This window comes from Chrysemys picta, chromosome 5 (assembly GCF_011386835.1).
Source record: "Chrysemys picta bellii isolate R12L10 chromosome 5, ASM1138683v2, whole genome shotgun sequence".
Lineage (NCBI taxonomy): Eukaryota > Metazoa > Chordata > Testudines > Emydidae > Chrysemys > Chrysemys picta.
The window spans coordinates 112,317,418-112,342,813 of NC_088795.1; the positions used below are offsets into that span (position 1 = coordinate 112,317,418).

The following is a 25,396-nucleotide window of genomic DNA, read 5'->3' on the forward strand; positions in this document are numbered from 1 at the left end:
ATTATACATCTCTACCCCGATATAATGCTGTTCCTTACCGCGTTATACGTGAAACCGCGTTATATTGAACTTGCTTTGATCCGCTGGAACGCGCAGCCCTCCCCCCCCCGCCCCCCCCGAGCACTGCTTTACCGTGTTGTATCTGAATTCGTGTTATATCGGGGTAGAGGTTTTGTTTTATTTGTACAATCCTAAATTAATATCCAAATCTACTGACTTATGTAACCACAAGTTTTATATGTAACTAAAAATAAGTGTAACGTGCTGTGCACTAATGAACTCGTTTGTAAAATAGAAAATGCCTTAAACTGGGACAAACTAGTTTTTCTCTGTTAAATTCTATGCCATCCCTACAAAACTCCTGTTGACATAGTGAGTGCACAAGGAATGGAAGCTCAGGTCCCAAAGAATTATTCATAGAGCCTCAAGGTCCTCTTCCCCTGTTGGGATAGAGAGGCCATAACTTTTTCTAAAAATCCTTTTCTTCATTGTAGTAAAAAATAGGTATTGGATGTGGACATCATCCCTGCCCCAGAAGGCTCTCAGTCAATGAAGATATTGGAATAGAAGAGTGATACGAAATGGGATGCACCAGAAACTGATAAATGAGCAGTGATGAGTATGTATTTTGTCTATTTGTAAGCTTAGCGTGATTATACATGTACTGTTTTTAGTGAGCTATAATCTCTACTCTGGATCAGATAAGAATAAAAACACAAGCTTCAGAAGAGTCCATAAGAATATCAGACTTTAAAAAAGTATAACGTTGAATACAAATCTTTGGAATGCAAACCCTTATTTTTTAGTCTCTACCATCTTCTCTCCCTCTTCCTCACCCCCCCCCCCCCCAAATTTAAGCTGCAGCAGACTAGTGTAGGGGCAGTTTTATATAGGCTTCCTAGTTGATCCATGGCGACATCAGGTGTTCCTTTAGAGGGCTGCTATGCCTCTGTCTCTTTAGGGATGTTCTTCCCTAGGTGTATGCTATAGTCCAGAACTAGATCTTTCAAACTGTCAGTTTTATCTTTTCACAATTTTACATTCAAGGTGATCTCTTTGACTTTCATACGGGGCTTTCCTCCTGACAGTTTGTATTCGCACGTTTTTGGGTGTGCTGACACAGACTTCATGATGTGTTGCTCTGGTGGGATGTCACTTGTGAGGTCTCCTAAATAATTCTCCAGAGGGGGATGCCAATCTTCCTCCTGTCTCACAAATATCACTGAGTCAGTGTCATGATATGGACAACACTCTTGCAACTTCCCTTGTTGGTGTTATAATTCTAAGCATGCATAAGCCACGATGAAACAGGCTATAAACGATGTATATATTGCCGAAGACTGTGTGGCATTCTTTCGCATACTTCCAAGATAGGTTGTTTCATCATTTATAAACTTATAGGATGAAACCTCGTAAGTTGGGGCACAATAGATTCTGAAAGAGTTCATCGTGATCTCTAACAATGCTGGCATTGAGTAACTCAAAGTGTTGTAACCAATACAGAGGAATTCTGTCTTAGACCTTGTCCTAACAGCTAGAGAGAAACTTATCACAGAGCTAAAAACTAATGGTGGTGGCTTAGTACAAGTGGTCATGACTTTTTTACATTTATAAATATGCAAACAAAATAGAGTCCAACCCAGTATCCTATTTACTTGGTGCTTTTATACGGCCAATTTCACAAAGCTGAAAACAATTGAGCCAAATCAGCTGGGAGGAAGAATTTAATCAGAAAAATGTCAATAAGTTCTTAAATGATTCTCAGTTACTAGATGCCCCAAAAGTCATAGGCCCACTAACTGAGGAAGAAGATTATGCTGAATAAAAAACCAACCTGGTTTAGAGGGAAGTGAAGGCAGCTGTAAAATGAATATTTACATATGAATGGAAGAAAGGGAAAGTTGATAGTCGTGCATATACATCAGAAGTTGGGAAGTACAGAAAATTGATAAGGGAAGCCAAGGAACACAAGGAAAAATCTATGGCCCCAGCAGAGTTAGGGATAGTAAGGAGTTTTTAAATATATTGGGAACAAAAAGAATCCTGACAATGGTCCATTGTGAGGTGGAAATGGTAGGATCATCAATAATAATGCTGAAAAGGCTTGAGTTTTCGATAAATATTTAGTCTGTATTTGAGTGAAAAAGCAGATGATACAGTCTCAGCGTATGGTGATAACACACTTTTACCATTCCGTTTATATCGCTGGAGGATGTCAAACAGACGTCTAACTTTAGTAGCTTCTAAGTCAGTAGATCCAGATAACTTGTATCCAAGAATTTTAGAAAAGGTGGCTTAGGAGCGGCTGGACTGTTGATGTTGATTTTCAGTAAGTCTTGGAGCTCTGAGGAAGTTCCAGAAAACTGCAAGAAAGCTAATGTTTGTGTGAATTTTTAACAGGATGATGACCTGGGTAATTATAGGCCTGTCACCCAGGCAAGAAAATGGAGAAGCTGATATGGGACTTAATTACATTACTCTCCTTTAGTTCACTAGTAATCAATGGAAATCAACATGGTTTTATGGAAAATAGATGTTGTCAAACTAACTTGATCTGCCTCTCTTTTTGAGGAGATTACAAGTTCGATTTATAAAGGTGATAGTGTTGGATGTAATATACCTAGACTTCTGTAAGGCTTTTGACTTGGTGCTGCAGGACATTTTGATTGAAAAAAGGAAAACGATATAAAATTAACACGGCACACATTAAATGGATTAAAAACTGGCTTACTGATGGGTCTCAAAATGTAACTAAGTGAGAAATCATTTCTGAATAATCTGTTCCAGTGAAGTCCCACAGGATTTGGTACTTGGCCTTGTGCTGTTTAACATCTCTATCAATGACCTGGATGAAAACATAAAATCATCACTGAAAGTTTGCAAATGACCTAAAAATTGGGGAAGTGGTAAATAACAAAGGAGGCAGGTCACTGATTCAAAGCTCTCTAGATCGCTTGATAAACTGTATGCAGGCAAAAAATATCTGTTTTAATATGGCTAAATATAATTGTATACATCTAGGAACAAGGAATGTAAGCCATACTTATAGAATGGGGGACTCTATCCTGGGAAGCAACGACTGAAAAAGATTTTGATGTAATTGTGGATAATCATCTGAACATGAGTTCCTACTGCAATGCTTTGGCCAGAAGAGCTAATTTAGTCCTGGGATGTATAAATCGGAAACTCTAATGTAGAAGTAATGAGATTATTCTTTTATCTCTATTTGGTGGTGGTGTAACCATTGCTGAAATACTGTGTCCAGTCCAGGTGCCTGCAATTCAAGAAGGATGTTGATAAATTGGAGAGGGTTCAGAGAAGAATCATGAGAATGATTAAATGATTAGAAATTATACTTATAGTTATAAACTGAGCTCCTTCGATCTATTTAGTTTAGCAAAGAGAAGATTATGGGGTGACTTGATTAGTCTAAAATATCTATGTGGGGAAACAAATGTTTAACAATGGGTTCTTCATTCTAGCAGAGAAAGGTATAGCATGATCCAATGGCTGGAAGTTGAAGCTAGACAAATTCAGACTGGAAATAAGGGGTATATTTTTAACAGTGAGAGTAATTAACCACTGGAACAATTTACCATGAATCATGGTGGATTCTCCATCACTGATATTTTTAAATCAAGATTGGATGTTTTTTTCTAAAAGAGATGATCTAGGAATTATTTTGGGAAAGTTATATAGCAGAGACCAAAGGAAGAGGTCATACTAGATTATCACAATTGTCACTTCTGGCTTTAGAATCTATGGCCTATAACTTTTCGGGTGCTGTCTGTTTATCCCCCAAATACTGAGCCCTCTTTTGTTTCTCCAGCAATTGTACAAGCCTCTTCTTATCCCAACACCACCCCCTCTCAAACCCTATGCAGTCCCTTTTGTATTCAAACCCCTTTTACACCTCTTTGTTTGCACAACTTTATATTCACACCTAGTCACCTTTTGTTTTGAGCTACAGGTTAACCCCTAAAAAAATGCACATTTTAAAGGCCTTTACCGTCTGGAAATCCGGTGTTGCAACCCCCAAGACAAAACCACCTATCCCTTTCTCTTCAAAGAATCCTAGTATTCGCAGAGAGCTTTAACAAATTTGTTTACAGTATTTACAAAAAACTTAACTCTATAATCTCTCACCAAAAAATCCACCACATGTCTATGTATTTGCTTGAAAACAAAACCAGTTAAACAACCAAACAAATGATCAGAATATATTTACTAAGGTTCAACTTTATCAGCTGTTGACGCTGGAGAATTTTCCTTTACTGCTGTCTGTCTGTCCTTTTTCTTTTGAGCTTGTTTATGTCATGGTCTAAGGGCCTCTCTTGATTTGACCGTCCTGTGGATGACCATTTTTATTACAAAACCTGTAAAACTGTCTTATAAAATAAAATATCAATTAGGCTGTTTTTCTACTATTTAAAACTATATTAAAAACAATGCTTTACAAATGCCATTTTAGACAAGCCTGTGCTCTTTTTCTCCCTCTTTTCTCCCTGTGTTTCTCCAGCCACAGACAAACATTTTTTAATATTTGCATGTTTTTTATAATGGGGAAATGTGCTAACACCATTCTACGTGTTCTTCCCTCCCTTCAGATGGAGGAGAAACTTCCTTATTTTCCACATTGATCTCCTTTTCTGGGAAGTACTAATTTCCTGGGACATGCATACAAACCTTTTTTTCTACAGGATTAAGGTATTACATGTATAGCTACAATACATATACCAACTTTTTAACCCATCTCAAAACAGGCACATACATATAATATTAAAAATCTTGGATAGAGTAAAAAAAACCCAGTATGTTAACACCCAAAAACAAACCATTTGTAACAAAATACTTTTAAAAACCACAAACCTATGTATACCCTTTTCTGGGGGCAAACACATGTTTTGCCATAGAAAAAAATGACACATTGCATATGCACCTAAACCACAAATAACAATGTAAGTATTAAAACTAACTTTAAAAACACACCTTTTTAAAAAACAAATTTCTAAAACTTTGCTTTTAAACACACATCTTCCAACTCAGAGTAAAGTTGTGCTGGCATATGGTTCTTCTGTTTTCTGACACAAGTACTTTAGCCTTTGGTTAAAGAGCAAGCAGAGTTTTAGTTTGTATTATTCCCCAGATGCGCAAATCCCTATACAACCTGTTTTAAATACCAGTTTTTTTTAAAACTGTGTTAAACACAGGCATAGTAAAAATGGAATTTTATCTGGCCCTTCCACATTACGGCTTAAAGTTCTTGGTTCTATAGTAAATAGCTCCCTCTGCAATAAAGATGTATCATGATTAGTAAGAAAGGTATAGACAGAGGGGAAAAGTAGGTAGATATACAAAGTTATAAAGTAACCACACCATTGTAAGCTTGCAGACTAGGTACCAGCTCGTGTCCCTAAGCCTTAATGAACATTGACAAATGGATAGCTGTAACCAGCCTGGCTCACCTGTGTGTTAACATTGTTAAAATAAACGTTGAGTTGATAAGAATGTGATTAATGTTTAGAGTTGAGTTTAGGACTGTTGATTAATCGCAGTTAACTTATGCAATTAACTCAAAAAATTAATCGCGATTAAAAAAATTCCCAATTAATCGCAGTTTTAATTGCACTGTTAAACAATAGAATACCAATTAACATTTATTAAATATTTAGGATGGTTTTTCTACGTTTTCAAATATATTGATTTCAATTACAACACAGAATAAAAGTGTACTGTGCTAATTTTATTGTACAAATGATAAATAAAAGATAAAGTATTTTTCAATTTACCTAATACGAGCACCGTAGTGCAATCTCTTTATCATGAAAGCACAACTTAGAGATTTTTATTGTTACATAACTGCTCAAAAAACAAAAAAGGGTACAACTTTATAACCTACAAGTTCACTCAGTCCTGCTTCTTATTCTGCCAATCGCTAAGAGAAACAAGTTTGTTTACATTTATGGGAGATAATGCTGCTCTCTTCTTATTTACAATATCACCTGAAAGTGAGAATAGACATTCACATGGCACTTTTGTAGCCCACATTGCAAGGTGTTTATGTGCCAGATAAGCTAAACATTCATATGCCCCTTCCAGAGGACATGCTTCCATGCTGATGATGCTCGTTTATATTAAAAAAAAAAAAAAAAAAAAAAAAAAAGCGTGAATTAAATTTGTGACTGAACTCCTTGGGGGAGAATTGTATGTCTCCTGGTCTGTGTTTTACTTGCGTTCTGCCATATATTTTGTGTTATGACAGTCTTGGATGATGACCCAGCATATGTTTATTTTAAGAACACTTTCACAGCATGTTTGACAAAACACAAAGAGGATACCAATGTGAGATTTCTAAAGATAGCTACAGCACTCGCCCCAAGGTTTAAGAATCTGAAGCGCCTTCCAAAATCTGAGAAGGATGGGGTCTGCAGCATGCTTTCAGATTTCTTAAAAGAGAAACACTTTGATGCGGAAACTACAGAACCCGAACCACCAAAAAAGAAAATTAACCGTTGGCATCTGACTCAGATGATGAAAATGAACATGCGTCGATCTACACTGCTTTGGATCGTTATCGATCTGAACCAGTCATCAGCGTGGACGCATGTCCTCTGGAATGGTGGTTGAAGCATGAAGTGACATGAATCTTTAGCGCATTTGGCATGTAAATATCTTGCGGTGCTGGCTACAACAGTGCCATGAGAATGTCTGTTCTCACTTTCAGGTGACATTGTGAACTAGAAGCGGGCAGCATTATCTTCTGCAAATATAAACCAACTTGTTTGTCTAAGCAATTGGCTGAACAAGAAGTAGGACTGAGTGGATTTGTAGGCTCTAAAGTTTTACATTGTTTTATTTTTGAATGCAGTTTTTGTACCTAATTCTACATTTGTAAGTTCAACTTTCATGATGGAGATTACACTACAGTACTTGTATTACGTGAATTGAAAAAAAAATATTTTTATAGTGCCGTTATTTAATAATAGTGAGCACTGTACACTTTGTATTCTGCTATAATTGAAATCAATAAATTTTTGAAAATGTGGAAAACATCCAAAAATATTTATATAAATGGTATTCTATTGTTTAACAGTGTGATTAATCTTGATTTAATTTTTTTTGATAGCTTGACAGTCCTCGATGAAATGCTTGTAGGGGTGCTGCATACATTGAGCTCTCTTATAACATCTGTAGCCCAGCGTATAAAGTTATATTAAGTGTTGTTGATGTTGTAAACGTGTTTCGTGAGTTATGCAAAGTGCTGGTCCTACACAGAAATAGGCCCATTGAAACCAAATGAGCCATTGTGAAACATGAAAGGGCAAAGACTTTGATTGCACCCCTGCCACACACACCTTTGAAGAGGAGACAGGCACCGATACTTGTTCCATAAGTTTGAACTCTGGGGGAAAGAATAAAAATCCCTGTATCACCGTGCTACTTGGAATTTGAAGAGGACCGTATTTGTAAGCATAAGCAAGGGATCCCCAAGCTGCCCTGAGGTTGGCATCCACGTTTGTGAGCCACTGCAGACAGTTTGACAACACTATCTTGCAGTCCAGCAGCATCAACCCTGTCTAAAGGTGCTTTCTGTTGTAAAAAGACTATCTGATGGTCTCTCCAAAAACCTCATTTTATATCATCATACTACTTCTTTTCAATCAAAACTTCAATGTCTGTTAATACATTGTTTTGATCACTATCACTCTTAACTGATAGATGTGTAATATATGTATGCCTCCCGGAACATTCCCTTTTGGTGGTCTCTGGATAAAAACTGTCTTTTTAGTTAAGTTTTAGTTAAAATAGAAAAATATATTTCAATTAAAAACAGAGCACTGTAAATACTTTTTAAACTGTAAATAAACATACACAGCAATTCTTACTGTTACTGAATCCCCTATTCTTAACTATTTATCTTGCAGCTGCCCATGAATTTTAGTTTTAAACATTTCTTTTGTGCTTTAAGTTATGGTTTTGTTTTTACATAAAAGTGGAACTAGCACCCATATTCTTACAGCATTAAATAGTAAAGAGAGCCTAAATACCTGCAGCTTTTAGTTATGTGATAGGGAGGAGTTTGTTCTTGCAGCATACTCTTATTTTATAAATATGGTGGAAGTTTGTGTCTCCCTCTACCATTTCAGTTATGGAGTAGGCCTAGGGATTGCTTTTGAAAATAAACTATAATTTTTTTTAACTTGTCATTACTTTGTTTTAGTTGCCAGAGAGTTTGATCTAAGGTTTTTGTAAAAATGCCAAAGGTTTATTAAACCCCTGTCAGTTGGTCCCACCTTGATTGCCCAAACCTGGATATTCATTAAAACTGTTTATGGATCCTTTTGCAAATCGTAACATCTTACTCTGCTGTAACATTAAGGACCTGGTGTCTGTTTACACAATTGCTGAAGGCTGTAGATCCACCCGAGCAATTTCAAAGAACAGATTGATTAAGCCAGGAATTCCAGGGCATATTGATGGATGTTTTGTCAACTGTATTGTTATCAAGAACATGATTTGAGAGAGAAAGCTATATCCTCTGAAATCTAAATCATGCAGTTATAATATTACTGGCCTGGTGTGTCTATAACACAACTTCCACAGTCTTCAGAAAGCTTCTTCCTAAGGCAATGATTAAGGACAACATAAACACATATGACTCTTTTATGCTCACGTGGTACAGGCTCAGCTAGCTCTATGTCAAGTGCTCTCTTTAATCCATATAGCCATTGTCCTCTTGAACAATTTGTCTTGGTGCTGAGCAAAACCAAATTGTGCTTGATTCATCTTCACTCTCTGATGCAACATTGTCCAGGGCTTCCGGGTCCTCTAGAAAGGTGTTGTCAAGCTCTCTGCCCTGGAAGTAATACACCAGAGGGAAGGGTATTGTGGGGAAAGAGGGTGAGGTCAAAATAGACCTTTACACTGAAGTGGTGTGGTATATCTAAAAGATTTCATAAAATCAAATGGGGGGGAAAAAAGAGTGGAGAGGAGCACACAGTTTAATCTTTGTGAATACGAATCCTGAATTGTGTAAAAAAAAAAACAAAAACAAAAACAAACAAACAAACAAAAAAAAACCAAATACAAATATACTAGTAGGGCTTTATTACTAGCCTTTGGCTTAAGAAAAAGACACCAAGTACTCAAAGTTGAAAGAGAGCAAAGTCTAATAAACTTAGTTTAGTGACGTTAAGGTTTTACCAAAATCCATCCCATCCAGCCATCCCCTTGGAAATGTGGAAGAAACAAGGGAAAAGTCTCCAGTAGTTGTGGCTGTTTTCATATCCTCTTCAATACTGATAGCATAGTGCATAGGTATTCACTTCTATATCCAATGTATACTGAAACAAGTATCCCACTTTATCCAATTCTTTAACACAAAATCTTGATGTTGACCTCCTACTTCTTGTAGTTTATTGATGCATCTGTTTCATAGTTCATTTGTTTCGTTATTTTGCTTCAGCCCTGCTGAAATTAACATTTTGTGACTGAGTTTGGTGAAGTAAATGCCTTTTGGAGTTTATGATCAGCAGCATTGAAGATGAAGTGAAAATGACAAGGAATACTGGAAATTCTTTCCTGAACTTGTTTCCACACTTTCAAATGTCTGGATAGATTTGGAGGAGAGGGTTGTCCTGATTTCAGCCTTAACCGAAAATATGTTGGTAGTTTTCTTCTTTGTGAGGAAGATTGGTGTACTACAGGGTGTATCTCTCCAGGGACAGAGCAGAGAGCTGGAGAGTGAGAAACAGCATTGCTGAGGCTTGTTTGCTGTGTTGACTGTTCTGTGTGATGTGAGAGGTCTCAACATACCTTGAGAGGGTCTCTCTCTCTAACATTTAATCACCAATGAAAAATCAGTGAAGTAAATACGCTATGGGTAGACCATTATGTTTAGCAATGATAACAGAACCTGTCAGCTGAAGAGAAGTAGTAGTTTGCATGGTTGCTTGTTTCCTGATACATGCCCTAGTCAATCCCGTATTTCCAAAAAATGAGTTTGGCTAACAGCAGCTGCAGCAGCATTATCCGTACTTGCATTCCATGTTTCTCAGTGTGAAGCATAGCTCTCCACCTGTCAGTGAGTAACACCCGCAGTCAAAAGTATGACAAATGCTTTACATGTAACTTTTTCTATTAATAGATTACAAGACAGGCCCATCATGATCATCTAGTCTGACCTGCACGTTGCAGGCCTCAGAACCTCGCTCACCTCCTTCTGTAGTAAACCCATAACCTCTGGATGAGTTACTAAAGTCCTCAAATCAAATCATGATGTAAAGACTTCAAGTTACAGATAATCCACCATTTACATTAGTTAAAACCTGGAAGCGACCCCTGCTCCATGCTGCACAGGAAGGTGAATCTGCCAATCTGACTTGGGGGAAAATTCCTTTCCAACCCCAAATATGGCAATGAGTTAGACCCTGAGCATGTGGGCAAGACCCAGCAGCCAGACACCTTGGAAAGAATTCTCTGTAGTAACTCAGAGCCCTCCCCATCTAGTGTCCCATGACTGGCCACTAGAGATGTTTGCAACTAGCAGTTGCAGATTGGCTATGTGCCATAGTAGGCAGTCTCATCATACCATTCCCTCCATAAATTTATCAATCTCAGTCTGAAGCCAGTTAGGATTTTTTTCCCCTTAGAAGGCTGTTCTAGAATGTCACTCCTCTGGTGGTTAGAAACCTTCCTCTAGTTTCAAACCTAAACTTGTTTGATGGCCTGTTTGTATCCATTTGTTCTTGTGTCAAGATTGGCATGTAACTTAAATACCAGAAAGGGGGAGGAGTTATTTATCCTGGTATTTATCCCTCTGATAGAGTTTCATTCATACAGTTACTCCTGTATTTAGCCTAACGACAGGGTTTAGGATGATATAATGTAACAGCCATCTGTTTCCTACCACAGTACACGACTTTGGAAGATTCAACTGTAATACAGTCTGGCTCTTTAAACCTCAATATGTAGGATCATGGTGTCAACATAATTTATAATTTACCATTATACTTTGTCATCAGTAATTATGTCAGCTTTGACCAGCAACAACAAAATGTTGATGTTAAATACAGTAACTTTTAAAATCTTTTGCCATATATTTTGTATAGTTATTTCTTTTAACATTCTTTCAGCCTACTCATAGCAAAGAATACACATTTAATTTCATACATCAGACTACTTTAATATATCTTAAGATCATTCTTGGAAACAATGTCAGATGCTTAAAAAAAAATTGTCACTCTACTCTTAAAAAAACAAAAACTAACCTTTTTATTTTATCACTGCAAACTGCCATAGAAATTCAAGCAGTTCATAAACTCCAATAAGCATTTGGAATTCTTCTCATGCAAAACACAGATTCTTTTTATAGACTCTTCACCCTTGTTAAAATGGAAATCTCATGTAACCTTCACTGTTGTGGAACTACCACGCCAATGTAATAATGGAGCTTTTCAGTTACCTGCGTGTAAACTGGTCAAATGACACAGTAGGACAAAGTTATGAGAAGCAATTTTTCAACACTTTCAATGACTGCTTCTTGAAACAGTTAGTTCTAGAGTACACACGAGCAAAGACTTAGTATGGGGGGGGGAGAATAGCTCAGTTGTTTGAGCATTGGCCTGCTAAACCCAGGGTTGTGAGTTAATCTTGAGGGGGCCACTTACGGATCTGGGGCAAAATCAGTATTTTGTCCTGCTAGTGAAGGCAGGGGGCTGGACTCAATGACCTTTCAGGGTCCCTTCCAGTTCTATGAGGTAGGTATATCTCCATATGTTATATATATACTCTTAAGTAACATGCAGGAGTTAATTCAAGAAGTAACTAGCTGAAACAAAGTAATGATGACTACAATATAATTAAATTTAAAGTTCTAGGGGGAAGAAAAGTACCAAAAATGAACATAATGACATTGTATTGCAAGTTATTTGAGACACCCCAGGCATAGACTGCATATGTTCAATATGATGTGTGCTCGGGCTTGCTCCCCCCTTAATGGAAAGTTGACACCACCTTGGTAGGGCTGGAGTTAGAGTATAGCTATAACAGACATATGCCTAGGTCACTGGCTCACAGAGTCATCCGATGTCAGAATCTAAGCTTTCATTTTGAAAACACTTCTTTGTAGCTTTGATGTTTGCAAAGAAAAGTTTGAAAATATGAACCAAGGGTAACCAACACAGTAACATTTGTCTGGGCCTGGAGATCGTATCCAACATAGAAAGAAGCAGCCCCGGGTAAACCAAGGAGGGAAGTTGCCCCAGGTTGACTATCAGAGCAGACTGAGATATGAAATTGGTCCTAGTTCAGTTGCATGTGAACAGGAATTTATATTACAATTAGCCATAGAGCTGATTTAAAAAAAAAAAAATGGGGGGGGGGGTGCTATTGCAGAAAAGCCAGTCATTTTAATTTTGCGGGTGTAGAAAAAGAATGACTTTTCAGTTATTTAAAATGTTGAACATTTTTGCAAAAAAATCATTTTTGAATTTTAAAATCTTTTTTCTTCCTACCTTGCCCCTTTCTCATATTGCCGCTGAAAAGTTGAGCAAGAAAGAAAAAACAAAAAGACACTCCTCCCTCTCCCCTGAGTTCATTTGCAGAAATTTTCAGTTGAAAATGTTAACGCTATTTTTCTTGGGGGAAAAAATCCTTTAATATTTTTTGACCAGTTCTGTTAGTTTTTTTGTCGGTTTCTCCAGGTGTGAGGTGAAGAATACTGAGACACAGGTCTGTAGAAGATGACGTTTACACTAACCATGCGTTTCTTATTTAGTAATTAAAGCAAAGGCTGTCATGGACCTCCCATTCACAAAGCTGCTCTAACTATGCAAACCCAAGAATTATGATTGTTGGTTAGAAATGGAAAAACTAACATCATTGTTCAACAATCTTCAGAGATGTTTGAACGGGGTTAACTTGCAATTTGCAGAATTAATTGGCCAAAAAGTAATTATAATGAGTACACAGCATGCATGAGTACCTTAAAGAGACAGCTGAGCACAAGACGTCTCTTCATAACTCTCAGTATCAGAAGAATAAAGTCCCTATGGTTTTGAGTAATGATTTCATGAAGTGATAAGCGTGTATGATGTAATTCAGTAGCATAATTTAAGCAGACGGGTGAGAGCTCTCCTTGACTTAATTACTGCAGCCCCTGTGAGCGATGTTAGCTACGTTGGTGGGAGAACCTCTCCCACCGACATACCCTGACTAAAGCAACTGTGTGGACAGTGCTAACTTGTGTCGCTCGGAGGTGGCTTATTCACACCCCTGAGCAACATAACTTATACCTACTTAAGCTGTAGTGTGTACACAGCCTAAGGGTATGTCTACACTATGAAATAGGTCGATTTTATAGAAGTCGATTTTTAGAAATCGATTTTATACAGTCGATTGCATAGGTCCCCACTAAGCGCATTAAGTTGTCGGAGTGCGTCCTCACTACCATGGCTAGCATAGACTTATGGAGCGGTACAGTTCCCGCAGTCTCCGCTGCCCATTGGAATTCTGGGTTAAGCTCCCAAATCCTGATGGGGCAAAAATGTTGTCGCGGGTGGTTTTGGGTACATGTCGTCAGTCTCCCCTCCCTCCGTGAAAGCAACGGCAGACAATTGTTTCGCGCCTTTTTTCCTGGACATGCAGACGCCATACCACGGCAAGCATGGAGCCCGCTCAGCTCACCGTCACCGCTGCTGTTGTGGGCAGATCTACTGTGGGGGCTGCTGTGATCCAAGTAGCCAATGCAATCATTGACGTTCTGTTATCAAGGGTAGTGACTCTGGGAAATGTGCGGGCCTTTTTAGATTTTAGGTGCATCATATTCCTGTCCTTTGTCACCGGTGAAGAAGTCTTGCAGCCGTACATTCCAGTCCAGTCAGTGCTGTAACACCCCATAGCAGTTCTGTGGTTGACACATGTAACCGCTCCAGGGCTCTTGCTCTTTTGCCTTGGCCGAGGTACCTTGCCCTACCATGACCTCCAAGCATTCGACACAGAAGCCCCTGCAGCAGCTGGCATTGCTACGCAGCAGCAGCATCTTGCCTTCGCAGCAGACGGTGCAGTGGGACTGGTACCCCTCCTAGTCGTACATGTAGAAGAGCTCCAGGAATCGATCCCTGCAAGTCTGGGAAAGGCCCCCCTCAAACAGCGGGTGGAATGTGTCTGGGTTTTTTCTCCCACATGATAAACTGTCTTCAAGGCTCCTCTTGTTGTTTGTGACTTTGGAAACCATTTGCTGTCTTCTCTGGTCCTCCTCCACCCGCTCCTTGCTGTTGTTGCAGAAGTTAGTCTTTAGATGCTTGGCCGGGGGTTCTGGGAAGGTCTTCCCTGCCCGGCTCCTAGCAACCTCCAGGGCATGGTGAATGGATCGTTGATAGGCGACCAGCTTATTAAACATGGAGTGGCTGAAATGCTGCCTAAAAGCCATCAGACCCACCAGCTTGTCTGCTGAAACCTCAGAGAACTTCCCGTCCCCAAACCATTGCACCCAGCGCATTCCGGAGATTGCCTGATGTTTGGACGTGACTCTGTAGGAGACGATGATTGCAGGCCACCAGGAGAAGCTCTTGCTCTTCCCCCACATGAGCTCCCCAATTCCAAAATCTTACCCATTCTGGTATTCCACCACTTCCCCTGCAACTCTGCTCTCCTGCTCCCCAGCGACGAGCTCGGGGGATCCGTTCTGGTGCTCCTGGGTGCTGCTGGCAGATGTGGTACTCAGCGAGGTCGATCTGCGGCGCCTGGACAGACATGGCCATCCTCCTCTTGGAGCACCAAATGGGAGCCAGAGACTCCAGGTCATTCTCTTCTTTAAGTTTCGTCTCACTGAGATTCAGTTCTGCCTGGAATATCATGCGAGCTGGAGGCTTCTGCCTCAGGCTTCTCTCCTGGCCGGCAGTACCACGCTGTCACACCTACTCCAGCTTACCCCTTGCTCCCATGGCTCATGAAGCCTGGACAGTAGTAAGGAGCAGTTCAACTATAGGCTGAGCAAGTGCAGAATGGTGGTAGAATGTGCCTTTGGATGTTTAAAAGCTCGCTGGCGCTGTTTGCTGACTAGATCAGATCTCAGCGCAACCCACATTCCCATTGTTATTGCTGCTTGCTGTGTGCTCCATAATATCTGTGAGAGTACGGGGGAGACGTTTATGGCGGGGTGGGAGGTTGAGGCAAATCTCCTGGGATCTGATTTTGAACAGCCAGACATCAGAGCGATTAGAAGAGCACCGCAAGGCGTGCTGCGCATCAGAGAAGCTTTGAAAACCAGTTTCATGACTGGCCAGGCTTCGATGTGACAGTTTTGTGTGCGTTTCTTCTTGATGCAAACCCGCCCCCTTTGTTGATTTTAATTCCCTGTAAGCCAACCACCCTCCCCCCTTCAAAATAAAGTAACTATTGTTTTGAAACCATGCATTCTTTCTTTAATTTAAAAAAAAATGATAGCGGACAAGGTAGCCCGGGTGGGGTGGGGGAGGAGGGAAGGACAAGGCCATATTGCTTATTGTAGCCACATTACAAAATCAAACTGTTTGAATGACAGCCTTCTGTTGCTTGGGCCATCCTCTTCAGTGGAGTGGCTGGGTGTCCAGAGCCTCCCCTGCCCCCCCACGTTCTTGGGCGTTTGGGTGAGGAGGCTATGGAACATGGGGAGGAGGGTAGGCAGTTATACAGTGGATGCAGTGGAGGTCTGTGCTCTTGTTGGCTTTCCTGCAGCTCCAACAGACGCTTCATCATGTCCGTTTGCTCCCCCATTAGCCTCAGCATCGTGTCCTTCCTCTGCTCTTCGTGCTCACTTAATTATTTCCTGGCCTTTGCCATTGAATGCCTCCATGCATTAAGCTGTGCCCTATCAGTGCGGGAGGACTGCATCAGCTCGGAAAACATGTAATCGCGAGTGCGTTTTTTTTCGCCTTCTAATTTGTGATAACCTCAGGGCGGAGATGATAGAGGGAGCGTAGAAACATTCTACGCTCTCTGATTCTGGGGGGACTGCATGGTCACCTGTGCTGCTGAGTTTGCCACGCTGACCAAACAGGAAATGAAATTGAAAAGTTCCCGGGGCTTTTCCTGTGTATCCGGCTAGTGAATGGGAGTTCAAAGTGCTGTCCAGAGCGGTCACAATAGAGCACTCTGGGATAGCTCCTGGAGGCCAATACCGTCAATTTGCATCTGCACTACCCCAAATTTGACCCTGCAAGGTCGATTTTAGCGCTACTCCCCTCGTCGGGGAGGAGTACAGAAATCAATTTTAAGAGCCCTTTTGGTCGACGGAATGAGGCTGTTTGTGTGGATGCAGTCATTTTTAAATCGACCTAACGCGGCTAAATTCGACCTAACCCCATGGTGTAGACCAGGCCAAAGACTCCCTCTTGCCACTCCAACAGTGTTGGAAACTCCTCCCCCCTTTCCAGCAGTAGACTTGAACAACCTCTTCTGTTTCCTCTTGTCAGTTGCCTCCTGACACATCATCTTTTCTTCCATTGTAGTCCTATGTAATTGATATTTCCAGATGCCTAAAGTAAACTGGTAAATCTTGAAAATATTTTGATTTGTCTCATCCTTAATTTTAAAACATTTTTGTGTGAGACTAGGGAGAATTCTTGGGAGAGCCTTCTCTTCCCTCCCCACCCCCAAAAGTGCACTATTATATAATTTTAGATATAATTCAAAAAGAGGAAACAAGCTTTGTGTTAGTCTAGAAAAGTTCATAATTGATACATTTGTAGAAATTCATATTAGAATGCATATTCTAGTTATATAATTCTGAAGATCAAAGCTGAGAACCTTCTATTTTGAAGCTCACATTTTTGTCATAGAGGAGCCTACCTCTCAATGAAATGAAGATACTACTTCATTTGTGGAAAAGCTATGAGGTTAATCGTCTCACCTTTAAGATTCCTTGTAGTTATTTTTAAATCTGATAAGGTTGTTGGGGCATGGCTTAATAGGCTGATTCGGTACAGATGGCAATTGCCTTGTCTTAGGTTGATCTTCTAATTCTGTTGAACGGCACTATAGATAAAGGAAAAAATATTTCTACATGGTAAATTGTAACAATTTTTAGTTGCTATATATGTTTAAAAAGTATTTGCCTAGTTGTGGCTTTTGTGTTGGTTGATTTATTTTGAGGTAAAGGGTTTTGTTCACCATTTTAAATGTTTCTTTTGTTTTCAGGTTTTGAAAGTATTTTAGAAGGGCTTTATGGACCAAGGCTACGAAGAGACCTCAGTTTATTTGAAGGTAAATGACCCTGTATTTAGTGCACTGGGTTTTATTTACTAGCTTTTCTTTTAGCTAGAAAATATATTTTTAAGCATTTATAGAAGTCTGAGAAGGAAATCTGAAGCTGTGAAACTTTATTGTGTTTTCTCTAATGCATTTTTTCATCTTAGCTTCCTTCCCATCCTCATACTTTCTGTACATATACAGAATTAGTAGCTGGAACTTGTTAGTAATGAAGTGCCTGGATTAACTAGGCATCCCTAAGTATCTGGCACAGGGAAGATTTTCTTTTCTGGAATACTGTATCCCTTATTAACTTTCTTTTTGTGAGCAACTTTCAGAAAGGAAGGAAAACAGCTTAGTTCTCTGACACTGTTGCTTCAGAATTAATTAGGAATTAGGTGGTTCTCAACAGCCATTCATTTTGCATAATCACCTACTCTTAAGAGGCTAAGCAAATTTTTATAATAGTCGTCTTCTAGCATCCAAGTAACCTCATCTTTTTCCAAGTTTGCAGAGTTATGCTGGAATAACTGTAAACAGTTAAAAAAATTTAAATTCAAGTGATAGGAAAATGTACTTTGTGGTGTGATGTTAGTAAATGATGGTGCCATATTAATGGCTTCTCACTAAAACAGCACAGGGGAAGCCTACATGAACTTGCCTGAATTTTTAAAAAGAAAGGACATTGTCAAATCCATTTTCATAATTTATTGAAAAAAACTCTTTTTATAACCACTTAGCCACTCAAAATCTTTTCCCTTGCCTTACTTTTCATTGCCTCACAATTTGTTACTGACGGTGTCATAAGTGTTACGTTATTGGCAATGTGTGAGATAGATGTAGTGTGTAGCATTGTATAAAAGCTTCATTGAAATGAATTTGAATAACTGCATTACTTGAAGGTGGCAAATCCATGATTAAGTTATGTAAATCATTTTGTTAGTAAAATCTTTTACAGTGTTCCATCGTTTTATATCTTTTGCGTTTGTTTCTCACATTTTTTTCAGGGAATTTTTTTTTTTAATTGTTACAATTTTTGTTGATACTGTTTTTTTGTTTTTTGTTTTTTTTTGTTCCCTCCATCTGTAAAGCCAGGTATGCCATCAGTCAAAGAGATGATAAAATGTTTATGTAATTTTTACATGTTCCTAAAAATAACTTTTCCAGAATAATGTCACAGTTTTAGGTCTGATACAGTACTAACTGATTACTGTGTACTGTGGTGGAAACAAATACACTTCATCATTTGGAAAGGGAAGAGAGCATTCCTGGCTTTCTAATGGTATAAAGCACTCCTCTTCTAGGCAGAATTACTAGTGGGCACAAGAGACTAGATTTTAAACCTATTAGTGATCCAAGATTTGAATATTCCTTGGGCACTGGAATTTTTAAATTTGGGGCATAGAAGGAAGAAAAACCTTTTTATGGTTTGTTTTGTAAGTGGATTGAAAGCAGTTCAGAAGCATGGAATGCTAGTAGTATTGGGATAATGGGTAGAATACAGATAATACAGGTAAAGGAACAGGATGATCTACATGACAGATCTCACTACTATATAATTGGTGCATTTATGTATATAGGATATATTAATGGGGAAGCTGGTAGTGACCCCTCTATTTAGCAGGTCTAACACTTTCCATTATAAAGAATTTGTGTAATCTTTTCTTTGAAAAGGTCTTGTATCTCCCTTGTTTGCAATAGACCTTTGATATTTGACATTGAGAATTCCCTTGGACTGTAGAAGTGCCTTTTCTGTGTCCCATGAAATTCTACTCAGATTTGGCTGAGATATATATTGTTAAATTGCCATTTTCTGTCATTATTTTGGCAGGATGCCTGAATCAGTGTTCTGAACCCTGGGCTATATGTTTGACACCCCTGCTGGGTTCATGCCACAGCTGCTACAGCAGTGCACACTAAACCAAGGAACTGCCAGATCAACTGTAGTAAGGGAAAGGGAAGGAATCAAACTGGGATGCCCTCCGACTATATTGTTTTAAAATTTGTTTATTGGTATTACAGTGGCATCCAAGAGGTTTGGTAAGAGCTCCCTTTAACTCTGAGTTCTAAATAGATGAACACATTATCGGTCATCTTATGCTTGCTTGAGGTACTCAGTTCACATCCATTGCTTCACTGGTCAGAGTCTTTCTGATTGTCCTTTAGCAATGGAACTCCTGGTTACAACTGACTAGTTCCACATCATAGCTTTGAATGACAGCATTTTATCATACTTGCCTCTTCACCTGGGGCTCAATTCAGCAAGGTACTTAAACTCATGCTTAAATACCTTGCTGAATTGGTGTCTTAGGGTATGTCTACACTACGAAATTAGGTCGAATTTATAGAAGCCGGTTTTATAGAAATCGGTTGGATACAGCCGATTGTGTGTGTCCCCACATAAAATGCTCTAAGTGCTCTAGTCAGCGGACCGCGTCCACAGGACCGAGGCTAGCATCGACTTCCAGAGCATTGCACTATGGGTAGCTATCCCACAGTTCCCGCAGTCTCCGCTGCCCATTGGAATTCTGGGTTGAGATCCCAATGCCTGAATGATGCAAAACAGTGTCGCGGGGGGTTCTGGGTACATATCGTCAGGCCCCTCCCCCTCCGTCAGATCACCGGCAGACAATAGATTCGCGCCTTTTTACCTGGATTACCTGTGCAGACAACATACCACGGCAAGCATGGAGCTTGCTCAGATCAGCTCACCGTCACCATATGTCATCTGGGTGCCGGCAGACGTGGTACTGCATTGCTACACAGCAGCAGCAGCTAACTGCCTTTTGGCGGTAGACGGTGCAGCATGACTGGTAGCCGTGGGGCTGGCAGCCATAGGGCTGCATTGCCCCAGCCCCATGCCTTTTGGTAGAAGATGGTATATTACGACTGGTAACCATCCTCGTCGTACTGCAGTGGCTGTCAATCATGGGCACGTGGGTAGACATGCAACTGTCTCGATGATGATGGCTATCAGTCGTAGTATGCTATTTTCTGCCAATCGCCCAGTATTGTCTGCTAAGCACCCAGAAGAGGCCGAGGGCAATCTGGGTGCTGGCAGACGTGGAGCTGGCAGATGTGGGGCTGCATTGCTACACAGCAGCAGCCCCTTGCCTTTTGGTAGAAGATGGCATATTACGATTGATATCTGTCGTTGTCGTACTGCAGTGGCTATCAGTCATGCTGCACCATCGGCTGCCAGCTTAAGACGTAAAAAATAGATTTGTTCTGTATTCATTTGCTTCCCCTCCCTCCGTGAAATCAACGGCCTGCTAAACCCAGGGTTTTCAGTTTAATCTTTGGGGGGGACCATTCTGTGTGACAGTTGTTTGTGTTTCTCCCTGATGCACAGCCACCTTTCTTGATTTTAATTCCCTGTACCTGTACACCATGTCGTCACTCGACCCTCCCTCCCTCCCTCCTTCCCCTGATCCATCAGATACTAGTTTCGCGCCTTTTTTCAGACCAGGCGCCATAGCTAGCACTGCGATCATGGAGCCCGCTCAGATCACCGCGGCAATTATGAGCACTATGAACACCACGCGCATTGTCCTGGAGTATATGCAGAGCCAGGACATGCCAAAGCGAAACCCGGACCAGCCGAGGAGGCAATTGCAGCGCGGCGACGAGAGTGATGAGGAAATTGACATGGACATAGACCTCTCACAAGGCACAGGCCCCAGCAATGTGGAAACCATGGTGTTACTGGGGCAGGTTCATGCCGTGGAACGCCGATTCTGGGCACGGGAAACAAGCACAGACTGGTGGGACCACATCGTGCTGCAGGTGTGGGACGATTCCCAGTGGCTGCGAAACTTTCGCATGCGTAAGGGCACTTTCATTGAACTTTGTGACTTGCTTTCCCCTGCCCTGAAGCGCCAGAATACCAAGATGAGAGCAGCCCTCACAGTTGAGAAGCGAGTGGCGATAGCCCTGTGGAAGCTTGCAACACCAGACAGCTACCGGTCAGTCGGGAATCAATTTGGAGTGGGCAAATCTACTGTGGAGGCTGCTGTGATCCAAGTTGCCAGGGCAATGAAAGACCTGGTGATATCCAGGGTAGTGACTCTGGACAACGTGCAGGCCATAGTGGATGGTTTTGCTGAAATGGGATTCCCAAACTGTGGTGGGGCCATAGATGGAACCCATATCCCTATCTTAGCACCGGAGCACCAAGCCACCGAGTACATAAACCTCAAGGGGTACATTGCAATGCTGCTGCAAGCCCTGGTGGATCACAAGGGACGTTTCACCAACATCAACGTGGGATGGCCGGGAAAGGTACATGATGCTCGCGTCTTCAGGCACTCTGGTCTGTTTCGAAAGCTGGAGGAAGGGACTTTCTTCCCGGACCAGAAAGTAACCGTTGGGGATGTTGAAATGCCTATCATGATCCTTGGGGACCCAGCCTACCCCTTAATGCCATGGCTCATGAAGCTGTACGCAGGCAGCCTGGACAGGAGTCAGGACCTGTTCAACTACAGGCTGAGCAAGTGCCGAATGGTGGTGGAGCTGAATGGTGGTGGAATGTGCATTTGGACGTTTAAAAGCGCGCTGGCGCAGCTTACTGACTCGCTCAGACCTCAGCGAAAAGAATATCCCCATTGTTATTGCTGCTTGCTGTGCGCTCCACAATATCTGTGAGAGTAAGGGGGAGACATTTATGGCAGGGTGGGAGGTTGAGGCAAATCGCCTGGCCGCTGATTACGCGCAGCCAGACACCAGGGCGGTTAGAGGAGCACAGCAGGGCGCGGTGCGCATCAGAGAAGCTTTGAAAACGAGTTTTGAGACTGGTCAGGCTACGGTGTGAAACTTCTGTTTGTTTCTCCTTGATGAACCCTCCCCGCCCCTCCCCCCCCGGTTCACTCTCCTTCCCTGTAAACCAACCACCCCACCCTCCCCTCCCCACTTCGAGCACCGCTTGCAGAGGCAATAAAGTCATTGTTATTTCACATTCATGCATTCTTTATTAATTCATCACACAACTAATGGGGATAATTGCCAAGGTAGCCCGGGATGGGTGGGGGAGGAGGGAAGGAAAAGGACACACTGCATTTTAAAACTTTAACTTTTATTGAAGGCCAGCCTTCTGATGCTCGGGCAATCATCTGGGGTGGAGTGACTGGGTGGCCGGAGGCCCCCCCACCGTGTTCTTGGGCATCTGGGTGAGGAGGCTATGGAACTTGCGGAGGAGGGCTGTTGGTTACACAGGGGCTGTAGCGGCGGTCTCTGCTCCTGCTGCCTTTCCTGCAGCTCAACCATACGCTGGAGCATATCAGTTTGATGCTCCAGCAGCCGGAGCATCGACTCTTGCCTTCTGTCTGCAAGCTGACGCCACCTATCATCTTCAGCCCGCAACTTGCTCTGTTCATCCCGCGATTCAGCCCACCACCTCTCCTCTCGTTCATATTGTGCTTTCTGATGTCTGACATTGACTGCCTCCACGCATTCTGCTGTGCTCTATCAGCGTGGGAGGACATTTGGAGCTCCGTGAACATATCGTCCCGCGTCCTCCGTTTTCTCTTTCTAATGTTCACTAGCCTCTGTGAAGGAGAAACATTTGCAGCTGGTGGAGGAGAAGGGAGAGGTGGTTAAAAAAGACACATTTTAGAGAACAATGGGTACACTCTTTCGTTACAAGGTCGCATTTTTCCTCTTATAGTGAGGGCCTGCCGGTTTCGTGTGAGAGATCACTCACGCAGTGCCAGGCAACAGATTTTGGCTTGCAGGCAGCCATGGTAAGCCACAGTCTTTTGGTTTTTTAACCTTCTTAACATGTGGGAATGGTTTCAAACAGCAGCGCCCTCGTTTCCCATATCAAGGATGAATTGGGTTGGCCATTTAAAATGGGTTTGCAATGTAAAAGGCGGGCTGCGGTTTCCGGGTTAACATGCAGCACAAACCCAACTAAACCCCCCCCCCCCCCCACACACACACACACCCAATTCTCTGGGATGATCACTTCACCCCTCCCCCCACTGTGTGGCTAACAGCGGGGAACATTTCTGTTCAGCAGAGCAGGAAAAGGCACCTCTGAATGTGCCCTTAATAAAATCACCCCATTTCAACCAGGTGACCGTGAATGATATCACTCTCCTGAGGATAACAAAGAGCGATAAGGAATGGATGTTGTCTGCATGCCAGCAAACACCAGGACCATACGCTATAATGCTTTGTTATGCAATGATTCCAGACTACGTGCTACTGGCCTGGCGTGGTAAAGTGTCCTACCATGGCGGATGGGGTAAGGCAGCCCTCCCCAGAAACCTTTTGCAAAGGCTTTGGGAGTACATGAAGGAGAGCTTTCTGGAGATGTCCCTGGAGGATTTCCGCTCCATCCCCATACACGTTAACAGACTTTTCCAGTAGCTGTACTGTCCGCGATTGCCAGGGCAAATTAATCATTAATCATTAAACACGCTTGCTTTTAAACCATGTGTAATATTTACAAAGGAACACTCACCAGAGGTCCCCTGTGTGCCCTCAGGGTCTTGGGTGAGTTCGGGGGTTACTGGTTCCAGGTCCAGGGTGACAAACATATCCTGGCTGTTGGGGAAACCGGTTTCCCCGCTTCCTTGCTGCTGTGAGCTACCTACATTACCTCCATCCTCATGTTCCTTGTTCCCCGAACCCTCTTCCCTGTGTGTTTCTCCAGTGAGGAAGTCATAGCACACGGTTGGGGTAGTGGTGGCTGCACCCCCTAGAACGGCATGCAGCTCCGCGTAGAAGCGGCAAGTTTGCGGCTCTGCCCCGGACCTTCCGTTTGCTTCTCTGGCTTTGTGGTAGGCTTGCCGTAGCTCCTTAATTTTCACGCGGCACTGCTGTGCGTCCCTGTTATGGCCTCTGTCCTTCATGGCCTTGGAGACCTTTTCTAATACTTTGCCATTTCTTTTACTGCTACGGAGATCAGCTAGCACTGATTCATCTCCCCATATGGCGAGCAGATCCGGTACCTCCCGTTCGGTCCATGCTGTCTAGCGATCCTGGGACTCCATCACGGTTACCTGTGCTGATGAGCTCTGCATGGTCACCTGTGCTCTCCATGCTGGGCAAATGGGAAATGAAATTCAAACGTTCGCGGGGCTTTTCCTGTCTACCTGGTCAGTGCATCTGAGTTGAGAGTGCTGTCCAGAGCGGTCACAATGAAGCACTGTGGGATACCTCCCGGAGGCCAATAACGTCGAATTCCATCCACACTACCCCAATTCCGACCCACAAAGGCCGATTTTATCGCTAATCCCCTCATCGGAGGTGGTGTAAAGAAACCGGTTTAAAGGGCCCTTTAAGTCGAAAGAAAGGGCTTCGTCGTGTGAACGTGTCCAGGCTTAATTTGATTTAACGCTGCTAAAGTCGACCTAAACTCGTAGTGTAGACCAGGCTTTAGTTCTTTGTATTATTAGAGGGACAAGATGGGTGAGATCTTTTTATTGGACCAACTTAAACAGTCTCTTTCCATCTTGTATTTTGCTATGATAGCCTGAGTAAGTTTCGCAGGCCTGAAGAAGAGGTCTGTGTAAGCTCGAAAGCTTGTCTTTCTCACCAACAGTAGTTGGTCCAATAAAATATATTACCTCAGCCACCTTGTCTCTGATATTTTGGGACCAACATGGCTTCAACAACACTTTTCTTCTATTGTCAGTTTTCTGTTTAGACTCAGTAAATTCATTCTTTTGAGTAACATCAAGGCACTGACGCTTGAAGGAGTTTGAGGCTTCTTGAATCAATGAATCCCTCAGACTTTCACGTTCCTTCACTCACCAACTATTGAATATGTCAGTTTCTAGCTATATCAGTGGACCCAAAGCTTCATTACTCTTTACATGGTCCTGCTGGAGCTTTAATTATTTTAATTAACAAGCTTTTCTTGCCTTTTTTTCCCCAATTCATTAGAGAACCTCTTGGCCCCAAACTCCAGCAGCATAACTTTTGCTAAACAAATCAGTTGGTTCACTTGATGCTGTATCAGGTATTTGTCTTTTTTTGCTTTGCTATCTTCTTTTGCAGATAGAAGAGAAACGGTGGTAGGGAAAACACTTTTTCCTCCTTCAGGTATTTAAAAACAAACAAAAAAAATCTTGGATTTTTCTGAGGAAGGCAGCAATGGGTGTGTGTTTGTGTGGGGGGGGGGGGTGTTATTTTGTGTCATTCTGGAGTATTTACAAGAACA

At 41.8% G+C, this 25,396-nt stretch overlaps 1 protein-coding gene and 1 pseudogene across 17 annotated transcripts in view; one reads left to right on the forward strand and one right to left on the reverse strand.

The window, feature by feature from the left end:
* LCORL (ligand dependent nuclear receptor corepressor like) overlaps positions 1–25,396 on the forward strand; it is a 169,209-nt gene that overhangs the window by 39,216 nt on the left and 104,597 nt on the right. For 12 of the 17 annotated variants that reach the window (XR_010601536.1, XM_042855434.2, XM_024110695.3 and 9 more), the window contains exon 2: positions 17,179–17,244. The exons of 1 other annotated variant lie outside the window; for it this stretch is intronic. Coding sequence is in view for 12 of the 16 variants with exons in the window: in XM_042855434.2 (XP_042711368.1) it covers positions 17,179–17,244 (66 nt within the window). In the remaining 4 variants the exon portion in view is untranslated. Of the gene's footprint in view, positions 1–494; positions 620–17,178; positions 17,245–25,396 lie in introns of all 17 variants that reach the window. 4 more of the 17 variants (XM_024110698.3, XM_065597026.1, XM_065597027.1 and 1 more) reach the window with 1 other exon arrangement.
* On the reverse strand, positions 13,719–16,485 carry LOC135983856 (DNA (cytosine-5)-methyltransferase 3B-like; annotated as a pseudogene).